Below are 14,857 nucleotides of genomic sequence, written 5' to 3'. Positions count from 1 at the left end.
GTTTAAAATATTAATTTCAGTTCACAAAAACTGAAATACCACCACTTAAAATGTATCAACAAATTATAATAAAAAATCTGGTTCATTTTTTAAATCATGCTCAATGAAATATCTAAATTTCATCTACGTAATAAACCTAATTTGTTCCAATTTTCTTAATGTATACTATACATTTTATCAGCTAATGAATTCTTTATTTTCAATCATAGAACTACCACTCTCCTGGTGTGAAAACCTAGTAATATCCAATTGTAGTGTACCTCTTTTGGAAGTTAACCAAGTCATAAATTAGCCACTATGTAAAGGTGAATATTCACCGCAGCACAGCCTACATCTTTTTCTATATATGCAGCCTTGTGGTTAAAGACTTTTCCTTACTAGATGAATTGTGGAGTGATTCAATGAATAATATTAACCTTCCACATAAAATAGTTTTGCCAGATGTGTATTAATGAAATCCATGTTAATTTAAATGAAATGATTGAAATTAACATTAATAAAATTTAGTATAAATTTTTTACAGTTTTTATTTTTAAGGTTATTTATTGTTATGCAAGTTTACTGTAATCCTAGGTTGTTTGATTAATTACATGATTTTAGGCCTGGCTTATCAAAACAACCGGAGAAGTATTTATAATTGTTATAATGTTACATTTAAAAATTTCATGTAATATGAAATTTATTAAAGCTGCAAACATACAACAAACTACACTACAAAGAATCACATTAACTGGGTTTGAACCACTTTAACTTTAGTTTGTTTTCCCACATTAACTTAGGCATCATGAACAACAAGAAAAAAAATTGTGTTATAGAAGTATAATTTCATATTAATAAAAGAGAACATATTGCATAATTGGTTCTTTTTTTTCAAAATGAAGAATTATTTTTCAGTTATTAAATTCCATTCTTACATCAACAAGAAATTACAACAGAATAAAATTTTAATTTCAATGAAGGTCCAGACAGCTCAGTTAGAGAGTACCGGCTTTACTATCAGGTTTTGGTTTCTGACTGGTTGATAATGAAATAATTTCTCCAGCCAATCCAGATCAAACAAATATCACTTTATTAATAAGAGAGGTTAAAGGGGGCTTTCAAGGTAAGCACATCATTCCCGTGGGTAATATTGGCAGTGAAATAAGCAAGCTAACCTTGCTTCCTCTACCTCTTCATAGGACAGCCTTTGGTTCATTTAATTTTGATCAGAAGAGCAAGTCAAATACAAAAAAAAAGAAGACAATTATGAATTAGCACCTGTAAAATAATAATAATAAAACAATGTAAACAAAATAGTACTCAAATACTTACAGGAAGAACTTGAGTATCAATCTCTGCAATAAATCTTCCTGACACAGATTGAAGAGCTTCTTTTGGCCACTCCATAAACCAATTAATTGCTGTGCAATTTACTATAGCAGGAAACTTTCTTGCCCTCACCCTAAGAGTAGAACCAACAGGAGAGAAACAAAGAATTACTTTAATAAGGCGACGGACTCTATCAATAAAGTACTTCCAGCAATTCTCTTTTGTATCTTGCAGCCCAGCACCTTTAACCTGTAAATTATAATCATAAAAATTCAATTGTTGAACAAAATCAATTTTATTATTTTAACAAATATGATTCATTCGATATTAATAAAACAAATAATAACAGGAACAAAACATAATTGTAAGACATATGTATATCATGAATTACTAATTTATTTAAAACTAAATTTAGCTAACCTTTAATAATTAATTTCCCCATCTTTTAATCTATGCTATTTGAAAACAACTGACTAAACTCTGTTAATACCTGTATGTGATTCATTGAATGAAAACATCAACTTTATCTTATTTTTATTTGTTATTACTTTAATGTAAAAACTGGCTTGAACGTATATTATTAACTACCTATAAATAGCTAGTTTATTTATTTATTCCTTATATCTCCTCTCCTCTTTTTTATATAATTTCATAGCTACATTACATTTTCTTACAAAAAAAATTCTTATTTCAACTTATTGTTAATTGTGCTTAAATATTAGTAACGTTATTAAAGTTTCTAATATCTCTAGTTCTTACACAACTTGTTACAGTTTCTTTTAAAAGTTAAGAGAAATTATGTACTTATGGGAGTTACCATCACATATTTTAATTGCATTAAATGAATAAAAAATATAACAAAGGCACTGTGCTGCCTACAACAAAAGTAAATGAAATAATATTAATACCTATGATTTATAATCAGAATTAACATTCAATCTACATCAATAAACCTTGATACAATCAGAATTGCATGACAATAAAAGAAGTTTTGAGTATTTTAATGCTCCAAAATATCAATATAAATCTAATTTATTTTATTTGTTCAAATGTTTGTAGATAAAGAAGAAGAATGTAAGTCTGTATGAAGAAGACATATCACATCAGCTTAAAAAATAAACATTCGACAATATCTTTTCCTAAAAGCTATGAATTAATACCAGATTTAAATTTTGTAAGTTCTTTTTATTTCACTGGGTATAGTGTTGTAGAGTTGAGGAGCTAAGTCAAGTTAAAGTTAAGGGTAGTAAGTCCCACTGTTGAAAATCTGTAACAAATATGCAAAATGAGGTTTCTTAGAGATTGTCCTGATTATATATTTTTATCCTACAATCAAGTGATGCATCACACTGTGGTAAGCACCACCCCATATCATTATGCCATATTGCAATCTGCTTTCAATTGAAGTGTAGTACAGAGATTTCATTACAAAATCAGGGCAACTTTTGCAGAAGAAAAAAGTGTTCAACACATATATATATATATATATAAGTTCTTTCTTTAATTTTTGTGTATGAAATGTCCATGTAAGTCCAGAATCTATAGTTATTCTCTCAAATGCTTCAAGTGGTTAAGTTTCATTGATCAAATTACAATTGCAACAAGCTTTACAACAATATGTAGGGCTAACAGTTCCTTTATATTTGACCTCAATTTAAAAGCCATTAACTTGGGTCTTTTCTGTAATCAGCCACCAAGAGTTGTACTCAAACCACACACTAAGATCATCACTGATCATTTTACAAAACTCACTTCTATCATTTGCCCTGTAACTTAAAGTTATGTCATCTGCAAATGCTGTGACAGCACCATTAAGAACACCTCCACATAAATTGTTAATGTATAATAAAACTAGAACGAGTTCTGCTGAAAGCACAAAGCCCTGAGAGAACCACAGAAAATGCAGGATTCATTACTCAAAGAATTTCCAACTCTAACTTGCTAGGTCCTAACTGAGAGAAAGTTAACAAACCAGTCTCCACAGATTCCTTTGACACCAGCATTTCTTAATTTTTTTTTACAAGAAGTCTGTGATCAACAGAATCAAAAGCCTTTCTTTTATCTAGCAATAATGCAGCAATCTTGCAGTTGTCATTCATGCTGTTATAAATACCAGAGAAGAAATTTAGAATTGCACATTCAGTATCACAGCCTGTCCTAAACTCAATTGATTATTACTATAGAAATTTGTCTTACTTAAAACACTATTTAACCTTTAAGTACTAGCTCACATGTAAACTATGGCAGCTTGGTGCACTCCTATACCTACTGTTGTGTATACTTGTTTTTGAATTTTCCCAGCCAAATTTATCTAATGCTGAAATAAACAGCGAAGAAAAACATATTACCAGCCGCATAATTGCACAATTATATGGCTGGCAACTATGCATAGCTGATTATAATGGGAAGATAGGGAAAGTAGAGCAAAACGACATGATGCTTATTTCAGTGGAATGTATTCGCATAACAGTAAAATGGTACAAAAAGTTTTTTTTTTCACTGATATAGTGTTGCTGAATTCCCAATCCTTGTACATGGTAAATACAGGTAAACACCTATCTTAGTCGACTCAACTACAAGTCATTCATCAACTTCTTGAACAACACCATACAGCAAGGATTTTTCAGAATGGTGGACAACCATCATCTAAAGAGTCACCTCTCAGACTAACTGAAAAACATTTTCCTTCTCTTGTGCCAGAGACTCCAAATAGAAAAAATGTGATGAAAAATGCGATGTTTGTGTACACATTCTGAAATGCATGAAAAAAGAGGAAAAGAGTCTACATAGATGTGTACTCAATGTGATGTAGGGTTGTGCGTAGTACCATGTTATGGTATTTATCACACAAATTCAAGATTTTGGATTTAATTCCAAATTTCATAATAAGTTTTAAATATTCAAGAAAGGGCTTTTAATTTTTTATTTTATTATTGTTTTTATTTATTTTTTTGGTATGATTTATTTACGTTTTATAAGTTTTATCATTGTTAAAATAACACAGTGTTGTAAACAATAGTATTAAACTGGGTTTTAACGAAATAAAATAAATTTACGTAAAAATACTTTTACAAAATTTATATAAAATATTCTTCATATAAGAATACAAAATCATTACACAAATGAATCTACATAAGGAGGAATACAGCTCTATCATAGAAGAGTAAAAAAAACCTAGTTTGTACATGCTGACTAGATAAATAACTTGGAACTTAGGTTAAACAGATCTGCATGAGCTTTTCAAGTATTTTGGAAAAATCTATAAAGCAACAGGTCATAATGACAAAAACACAGTTAACTACAAGGTCTGTAAATAAAGTAATAACACTAGTTTTTTTTGCATCCAAAGTGGCACTGTAAAGTTACTAGTAAACATATGGTTATATTAACAACTGATTTATATTAGGTAATATTTTTAGTCTATTGTTGCCATGTGAGATGTAAACAAACTTTTCGTGAAATGAGTTTTTATTGTGCGTTACAAAAATGAGTGATACTCAAAAAAAATGAAATGAGTGATACTCAAAAAAAATGAAATGAGTGAACTATGAACAACGTTGTGCAATCAAGTTTTGTGTTAAACTTTGTGAGAATGCTACTGAAACTTTTTCAAGATTAAAAAGGGCATATGGAGATGACGCTCTTTCACGAGCCAAGTTTTTAGGTGGTTTAAAGCATTTTCAGTTGTCCGGGAATCAGTTGCGAACGATCCATGCTCTGGAAGACCGTTAACGTCAAAAAGTGATGACAATGTTGAGCAAATCAATGTTGTGCAAAATTAGTCCCAAAAACCTCACTGTTAAACAGAAAAATAACAGGGTGAAAGTGTGCTGCGATCTTTTAGGGTGAATTGAAACTGATCCTGATTTTCTAAAAAATATTTTACTGGTGATGAATCTTGAATATTTGAGTTCAAACCAGAAACAAAATACCAGAGCAAGTAGTGGCACACTTAATCACTTCCCAAAAAAGCAAAAATGAGCAAATCAAAAATGAAAACCAATCTAATCAGTTTCTTCGATAGTAATGGTAATGTCCATAAGGAGTTTTTGCCTACAGGGCAGACTGTAAATTAATATGTTTATTGAGAAATTCTTGAAATACGGCGGAAAATAGTTGCCTGCATGAGACCAGCCATCAAAGACAACTGGATGCTGCATCTTGACAATATGTCTTGTCACATAGCACTCTCAATTAATAAGTTTTTGGCAAAGAAAAACATTCCTGTAGTTCCTCAACCACTTTATTCACCTGACCTCCCTGCGACTTTTTCCTGTTCCTGACTTTAAAAAACACATCAAAGCACACCATTTTAGAACAGTAGAAAACATAAGAAAAAAAAATGTAAATGATCATCTGATGGATATTCCAGTTTCTGAGCTCCGACACTGCTATGAAAAGTGGGAAAACCATTTGAAGCATTGTGTGGCTTTCCAAGGGAATTCTTTTGAAGTTGAAAGAGTCCATTTATAACTGGATTGTAAATAAAAAATCTTCTGAGCCAGTCTCATTACTTTATTTACAGACATCGTATATTAATTTATAAGACTTCATTTTCTTAGCTTATTGCAATCATTTCAATAATTTTATGGATAAGTTTAGATGTACTGACATATTTTACAGTTTTTTCTAAGTACTTCAATATTTTATAAAATGGAAAATTAGGCTGAAATAAGTAATTGTACTTCCTTGTTAAGCCAAGAGTGAAAGAATGTATTTTTAGGAATTGTAACAAGAAATAAGTGTACACAATTTTAAAAATACACAAAGCAGGTCAAATGGAAACCCCTCAACGACTTTAAAACTGTTCCAGATAAAATACTGTAACTTTCAGGTTAAGATGTCAATCAACAACTTTACCTTTCGATGAGAAATTTCAACACCTTCTTGGGAGGATGGCCCAGGGTTTAATTTAATTGGTGTGATACATAATTTTAAAGGTTTAAATGAGTAAATAAATAAATATTACCAAATCATGCTGATCAGCTAATTAATGATGGGATATTACCGTTGTTGTGTAATATTCCATTTAGAGCGTTTCATTAGTACACTGCTAGTTTCTTATGAGAATTTATTGTGATTGGTTAGCTAATTGATTTTGTCTTCCTTTATCACATCTGTAAACCACTTTTGTTATTTACATATTTTTTACCTTTTTTGTTATTGTTTTTTTACTAAATTAATTTTTTCTGTGCTACCTGCTAACATTGTTACACATGTCACTTAATGAACAGGAGAAGATCACACTCTTAATGATGAGGATCTTTGGTGATAGAGTAAGGCCATAAAATGAAATTTGTGAATTGTTTAATGTAATATTTAATAATTGTAACCCTATTTCAAAAGGTACAGTGTCAAAAACCATCAAATGATTTGAAGAAACAGACAACATTAAATAGGAGAAAACCAATACCTGCAACAAATAAAAAACCGTTAGATTATTCAAGAATTTATTCAGAATCCTCATTCCTTGACTCTAAAAGCAGCATGAGGACATACCATTAGCCAAAGTTCAGTGATTTGAACATTAAAAAAAGAAAATTTCAAACCTTCAAAATTCATCTGGTACAAAAACTTAATAAAAATGAGTATGATCTAAGACTTCAGTTCTGCAAAACTGTAATGAACAATATTTGTGCAGATCCTAATTTATTAATGAATATGAGGCTTTGCTTCTTGACAATAACATTACAAACATTCAGAAACTGTTGGCCCCAATTACCAAAATATTGATTTTAACAAGATTGTACCCTGCTTCATTTCAGTCTTCAGGTATGTGAAATTTTAAATACATTTTTCCTGCAAGATGGATTGGCTGAAGGGGCCAAATAGAATTGCCATTGAGATAATCAGACTTGTTGCCATTGGATTACTTTTTATGGGACCACTTAAAAAGTATTTTTTATCATAATAAGCCTCAAGTTACTGATGATTTACAAAACAGAATTCGAGAATCAGCACAAAATTCACTAGGTGATCATTGAATAATGCAGTATCATCCTTTTACAATAGACTGCTAACTGAAGGAGGACATTTCAAACTTCTATTAAAATGAAATTTAAGTAAATAAGCCATCATTATGCTCAATAAATAATTTTTTTTAAATAAGTTTTTTTAATAATATCCATTTCATCAAATTTTTATAAATTTATTTATTTGCAATAACAGTTCCTTTTAAATTATCAATGTAATTTTTTTTCAAAATCTAAACTTTATCCCACAGCCATTTTAGGTACAGACATCGTACCAAATTTTTATTTATACCACTTTTCTTGTCTTAAGGACCTTTAATATGAATCACACAAAGGGTGTTACCATTTAAAATATTTTAGTTACAACCCCTGGAGCCACCCCTCAAGAAGGGGTTGAAATTCTACTCATCAAAAGGGGAGTAATTGACACATACCTTATCCTGAAAGTTACAGTATTCTATCTGGAATATGGTTTTAACGTTGTAGAGGGATTTCCATACTTTTAACTGGCTCTGTATACAATTAAAAAAAAAAAAAAATCACAATTATTTAAAAAAATTTATTATACAATTCATTTCAATGGAAACTAATTATAACTGAATTTAGTATTTCTTCAGTGTCTCGCCAAACTTTAAAATGAATGGTTTACAACAAATCAATGAAAAAAATATCATGGGGTGAGAGGAGAAATTGCAGCTTCTACAAAATTAGTTTTGAGAAAATTACATTCTACTGGTGACAAATCAGTTACACAGTAGAAAGAGCAAATGTTATCCCTCTACTACAAATATTAACTTTTACACCTCATTTGTAGATTACTTTTTAATGTATTCAATACTTGCAGGTATATTTTATTTTTAAAGAAATTTTAAAACATTATAATAAGTAATTGCACTGATCACATTAGTGAACAGCATTATGATTTTATAAACTTAAATTTTAAGCATAGATAACATGCAAATTTTACAAATAAATTTAAATCCCTTAATCTTGAGAAAAATATGTATTACGAAAAAACAGCAATTAAGATCTAATTAATAAATTTGAACGTGATGAATGGATTATAAAAATAAACATTAATTCTAAATTGTTCAAATTTAGATTTAAAGAAAATTCAAATTATGATACCGTTTAACAATAGTTCTATTATCTGTAAAACTGTAATGTCAGCAGAATAGTTGCGACTAAGATGGTAAACAATCACTCTACATACTATATTTTCAAAACATGGTTTTAATTTAATAAGTATAATTTCATACGTACTTATGAACCAGGGATTTATGCAAAAGTGCTTTATGAAAAGAAAAAAAATAATAAGCATTAAATAAAAATAAAAAAATCAGTTTTTCTAAATTTTTAAAAGTATCACTCTACTTCTAAATTTCATTTAAAAACTGTAATAATAATTACTTCAGTTGCAACAGCATTAACTATATTATCAATTTCATCATCAGCAAACAGATCGGGAATTTCTCCAGAAGCAAGCATATCATTTATTAAAACAAGAAAACGTTCTTCTGCCACTTGTGAATCTGTCATAAGAAACATTATACCAACATTTTTCAGTCCTGCTTTATTGTACAGACCAGCTAAATCAGTCTATAAAAAACAAAATATTAATAGAAAATTAAAAAAACATGAAGAAATGTAGTTAAATAAGAAAATTCACACATTTTAAAATTGGTCAAGCCATTAAAAATGATAAAAAACTCACTTTCAAATTATTCTTCCATATAAAATTAATACTATTACTGATGACTATTCAGCCATTAAAGCTAAATATAAACACATTTCAGAGCAAAGACTCTAGTAGTAATGTATTATCCATCTTAAAACATATCCCTTAGGATGTAATCAAATAATATATTCAATCTATGTTTTGCCTGGTGTCTAATATCTTGATTTATCAAATTTAGTGTTCTTAAATTTCATATTAGTATTCTTAAATTTCAATATGTTGAAATCATGGTTTTTATAAGTTATGGGTAAAATCTGCTTCTAATGATTGTTTTGACTTCTAAAGTAAAGATTTTAAGCAACATTTTTAAAAAAATTGTTAAATCAAAATTTTTAAAATCAAGCCAGTTATAGTTTTAAAAAAATAATTTTTTAAAAATCATACCTTGGAAATATTCCACTACACAAATATCATCATTCTCAATTTAATGGAATTGTTTTATTATAATTTACCTTAATAGTAGTTTTAGTTTTCCTTAGATAACTACTGCATAATATATATTAGAGAGAATGTTTACATTCTCTCATATATATTCTCTCTTATGGATTCTTACATTCTCTCTAAGATAAAGTTCATGAGATTAACTGCTTTTAATAGTCAAAAGAAGAGACTGATTTTTGTGCTGAATTCATATGTTTTTAGAATTTCTCAATCACAAAGAACTTTGGGTGACTCTACTTAAGTTTTTTATTATTTAACTTAAAATATATGTACAATACAGGGCTACCTTGTAAAAAAGATTATGATTTTCTCCTTTAGATTGCATAAAACACCAAATGATCCATTAACAATCAGCAAGAATACTTGGGCTCAACTTACTATGGTATCACTCTTCTATATCCAGCTAATCCTGACTGAACCAATCACGATGAGCTAATTACTGATTTTATTCTTTTTGGAAGGAATGGAAAATCCAAGTACAAATTAATTTTCAAAGATTTCTTATATACCACCTTCTTGTGAGACTTTAAAAGATGATCCACAATTTTTTTTTTACCCGAGATTCCTTTGACCTAGTTTTTATCTTTAATTAGATATCCTATTTGTGGTTCTAATAAGATCCCTTTTTTCATTCTTAGGAATTTTTTTTTATCAAGTATGGAAATCCAAATCAATTTTGATACTGCTTTCACAAATGTTTCACAATGTCAAGCCTTAGCCTTACATGGAGAAGATAGATAAGTATTCTTTTTTTTTTTTTTAATTCACAAGACAATATTAACAACATTTTTCTTTTTTGAGGTTAGTGATGTTTTGGTTTGGCCATTGTTTTTGTGAGCAATGATTTTTTATTGTCTTCACTGCAAACAAGTACTTATTGAACCAATTAAAAGTCCAAGCTACATGCAGTCACTTTCAAGTCACCACTGACTTATCTCCTAAGTGCTTTGAAAGATTAATTTTCATGTATAACCTCACCAAACTAACCCTTAAAACTACAGTAAACAGAAATATTCTATAAATATTTTTTAATTCGGCAGGAAAAATACACATAGAAGACAGTTGTAAACAAAATCTTTGTTTACCAGTGTAGCAATCTAATGAATAATGTTTCATAAAATACTGCTACAAACTGGTTCTCTGATTTAAAGTCATATTTTTTTTATATTGAGATATGCTAGGTATACTTTATTATGTAATTTTCAACCATTTAATTTAGTAACAATTTTCTAATATCAATATCCCCAACGGGCTGAAGCAGTGAATGTAAATTATATTATTTCATAACAGCAGGGGTACGTACATTAATTTGTTTTATTTGATACGTATGGCAGTCTTTCTTCTAACTGTAATGCATGTAAAGCATCAAAGCACAAGATACACCAATCAGAATTTCTTTCTCTGAAAGTAATGATATTTACTATATAGCCATGTGAATAATTTATTGGGTTTCTTGCAGGTTGTCATTTTCAGTAGTGACTCATGTAAGGTTAAAATTATTACTGTTATGGCACTTTACCTATATTGTAGATAATGTAAGGTGAGATAAGACTCGCCTGAAAAGTTTAGTTTAAGCAATAAGCGTAAATTTAATAAAGATTTAATTAATACAAAAAGACTTATTGAAATCATTGTATGCAAGTTTAGTTTATAAAGTCCGTGTTCATAAAGTTTAAGCTACAGAGAGCAACTACACGCTTTCACTTCTTGGAAGTGACTGACTGTTTATCGTAAATCACCGCACTCCCCTCCACTCGTCTACAAGAATCTCCAACAACCTACTGATTATCTGTTTAAAACATTAGTTTTATATACCACAAAATATTATCTCACAAATACAAGCTGCATCATTAAAAAAAATTAATGATGCGCCTGAAAATATAGAATACATATTTACAGATGAATGTAGTATTATATCAAAACAATAAAATTACTAAACAGTAATAACTCATGAAATATCTTACTTTTAGATCATTAATTCCATAGTTCTTTTTAAGCTGCACTTGAAATGGTTCGAGTCCAGAAATAAATGCAGAAAGCCGAGAAAGTGACTGCTTACCACTTCCACCAACACCTACCAGAAGTACATTACCTCTTGGACATTCCATAATTCTGTTTATTCTATATAAAACAATAGTAGTAAAACAATAATAGTTAATCTATATATAAACAATAGTATTATTATTACTATTATTATTTACTATTACTATTATTAATAAACACAATTTTTTTTTCTAATTTAAATCTAATTATAAGATAATCTTTTTACAAAGATTTACCTTCAAATCTTTTTTGCTTTTTTACAAAAGCCAATACAGTCTTCAAGAGACAATGTAACTTACACAACATTACATTAGCATTGCAGATGTAATTACTAATAAGAAACACTTGTCCAATGGTAAGATTTTTTTTTTAAATAGAGATATTAGAAATGTGATTGCAATTTTATGAAAGTCAGATTTAGAAATGATTAATTAGATGAACCCTACAACTAAAATGAAATTGCTAATGTGTTGATTTTCTTTAGTCCTGCGTCTGATCATTAAATCACAGAAAATAGCAAAGGCTAGGTACAGAACAAGGAAGAAATGGACATATGAATTCTGATGTCGCCATCAAAAGCATTCAAAGTAAAAAGTAGTTTACATACAAATAGTGCCAGAGGGCAAGCATGTCAACTTATGTATTCACAATCTGTACCAAATTTGTTTAGTGACTAAATCAATATCTGATTTATTGCAATAAAACTGTAATTTTTTATCATAATATTGCATTATATTCATGACCAGAGCATCTGAATTCTACAATTTTCATTATCAGTCTAGATTCTTATGTCTAGGGGTACTCAAAAATATCTTTTTTTAATTTAAGTATTTATTATTTGTTTACAAAAAGCCTGAAATCCCCCTTCAAAACACTCTCATCACAGCTAATACATTTGTCCAATCTTCTATTCCATTGTTCAAAACATTTTTTTAATTCATATGTAGTAATTGCCCAACACAGCACCTTCTCATATTTCTTCACCTCATCCACATTTATAGATGATGCTTTCCTTTTCAGTCCCTCTTCATTCATGGGAACAAAAAATATTGCACAAATCTAAACAGATGAATAAGGGAGGTAATCAAGAGGTAAGGCAAGGTAAGGCAAGGAGGTTACAGAGGTAAGGCAAGGTAATCATGCTATTTTCTGTTAAAGATTGACGTACAAAAGAGTTATTTCATGGCAGAAAATTCAGTCACCTGTTTGCCACAATTAAGGTTGTTTTTTTGCGGAAAACTGTTACACAATCTTCTCAGAACCTCCTAGTAGAAACCTGGTTAATGAATTCCAAATGTACCCTTTTCATATCAAAAATATAACTGAGCATTGTCTTGATGTTTGGCTTCACTTGACGACCTTTTTTAGGGCCAGGCGACTATTGTTTGACTTGGCTGTTTGGTTCCAGGGTCATAACCATAATCACCATAGGGTGATAAACATAGGATCAGCACCATTGATCTCTTCAATATTACATCATCGGACTTCAAGCACAACTGTGGAAATTGTTTTGGACATTTTTGTCCACTTGGGAAGTTGAAGGACATCCAGAATGAGGTTGGTCATCAATCAATATTTCACCTTTTTTAATCGAAAAAACATCTTGTACACTTGAATTTTTCCCATGACAGGTCCTTATCATAACCTGTTTTCAACATCACTAGTTTCTGTGGCGTTTTTTCCAAGCAGAAAGCAAAACTTCATGATGACATGCTGTTCATTAAAGTCTGCCATGACAAAAAATTAGAAGCAGGTGAAAATTAGAAACATTTTCAGAGAAAAATTCAGAGGTTAGAAATGAGCTTACCAGGTGATGTTGCTTGGCAGAATGACATGGGAAAAGTCGCTTGATGCTCTAACAGCGGGAGAACTACATACTACAGAAACTTCAGTATAGCAATTCAGGTTATTTTTGGTACCTCTTTGTAATTGAGAACTCTTAAAATTGAATTTTAAAATTGTTAACACATTGGAGTGTCAGGCCAGATTTTAAACATTTAATCAGGTCAGTTCATAAGCCATGTAACTCAATTTTGGGTCAGTTGTATGTATTTATAACTAGGCCATGTGCACCAAAAATGTGTCACAGTACATAACTTAATTTTGGGCCATGTGATTCCGCAATGGTTCACTCTACAATGCTTTTTAATGGACAAACCAAAAGCTATGGCCTCAGAGAATGATGCAGTGCCTTTAACATTTTTTTGTCAATAAATCTGTCCTTGAACATCAATAACTTTTTTGTAAGTAATCTTACAACAAAACTTTTTTTGTTATTGATATATTATTAAAATTATTACATTGTAATAACATTATTTATTTGGAAATAATAATAAATAGAAATGATAACATAACATTTATAAATCATAATCAGTAAGGTGGTGGCTTTGAAAGTTATTCATAAACAACAGTTCCAGGGAAACACGTACTCTTGTTTCTTGTTGTTTGGATTTTCAGTGTTCTTTCCATAATTTGCAATGACCCAAATTTACAGTTTGTAATACTTTAAAAATTAAATTAATTTAATACTGTAAAAATTAATTTTATAAATTTATTTTACAAAAAAAAAAACTTAATTTTATCATAACCTCAAATCACCTTCTTTTTTTTTTTTTTTCGTTAAACACCCCCAACATCCCCGGCCTCCGCCATTAGGCTATGTGCAGGAATGTCGGAGTGTCGTGGCAGTCGACTGCCCCCCTGTCTGCCTTTTCTTTGGCGTCCCATCGAGGTCCTCTCAGTTTCATCAAGATGCAGTAGCCCTCCCTTCTGGACGACCACTACATCCCTCCACTGAGAGGCTACCCTTCCCATCCCTACACTAGGTTGCCGGCTACGCCTTGCGCGAAGCTGGCAAACCGCTGCGTCCCCCCTCTCACACCTGAGGGTCCCAAATGCATCATCGGAGCACCCCAACTGACCTTCATTCTTGCATATGAAGGAGCCAGCGTCCTCTGCATCCAAACCTCAAATCACCTGATAAAACTAAACCTAATCAATATCTCTTATTGTTTTCTATATATGGAACTTATATTCTTGCAAATTAGAATTTCCTTGTAGTAGTTTACATAAACTATAATTTAAATTTATTGAGAGTTTAGCTTTTTCAATAAAATAGAATATACATTTCATAGAATAATGCTGCTGTGACTCAAATTTTGATCCCATGCTTCAACAAATGTAATTCTTTCATAAGGCTATGTGAACCAAAAGTATGTCACCTAAACTGGTTAATATTAGTATCCAAAAACAAATAAGACTAAAATCAATGAAAAAAAAAAAAAAAACCATGGCCTGACTGGAAAGGTTGAACAACATTACATGGCAGATAAAAGAGTATAATACTAGTGTGACA

General features: G+C 30.1%; 1 protein-coding gene across 1 annotated transcript in view; it reads right to left on the bottom strand.

Annotated features, from left to right (window-relative positions):
- LOC142326949 (dynein beta chain, ciliary-like) overlaps positions 1-14,857 on the bottom strand; it is a 235,359-nt gene that overhangs the window by 67,157 nt on the left and 153,345 nt on the right. The window contains exons 43-45 of the mRNA XM_075369680.1: positions 11,424-11,580; positions 8,691-8,879; positions 1,312-1,557 (exon numbers count right to left, since the gene is read on the bottom strand). Of these exons, the coding sequence (XP_075225795.1) occupies positions 1,312-1,557; positions 8,691-8,879; positions 11,424-11,580 (592 nt within the window). The remainder of the gene's footprint in view (positions 1-1,311; positions 1,558-8,690; positions 8,880-11,423; positions 11,581-14,857) is intronic.

Source organism: Lycorma delicatula, chromosome 6 (assembly GCF_047948215.1).
Source record: "Lycorma delicatula isolate Av1 chromosome 6, ASM4794821v1, whole genome shotgun sequence".
Lineage (NCBI taxonomy): Eukaryota > Metazoa > Arthropoda > Insecta > Hemiptera > Fulgoridae > Lycorma > Lycorma delicatula.
This window is presented reverse-complemented; position numbering and strand designations above follow the sequence as displayed.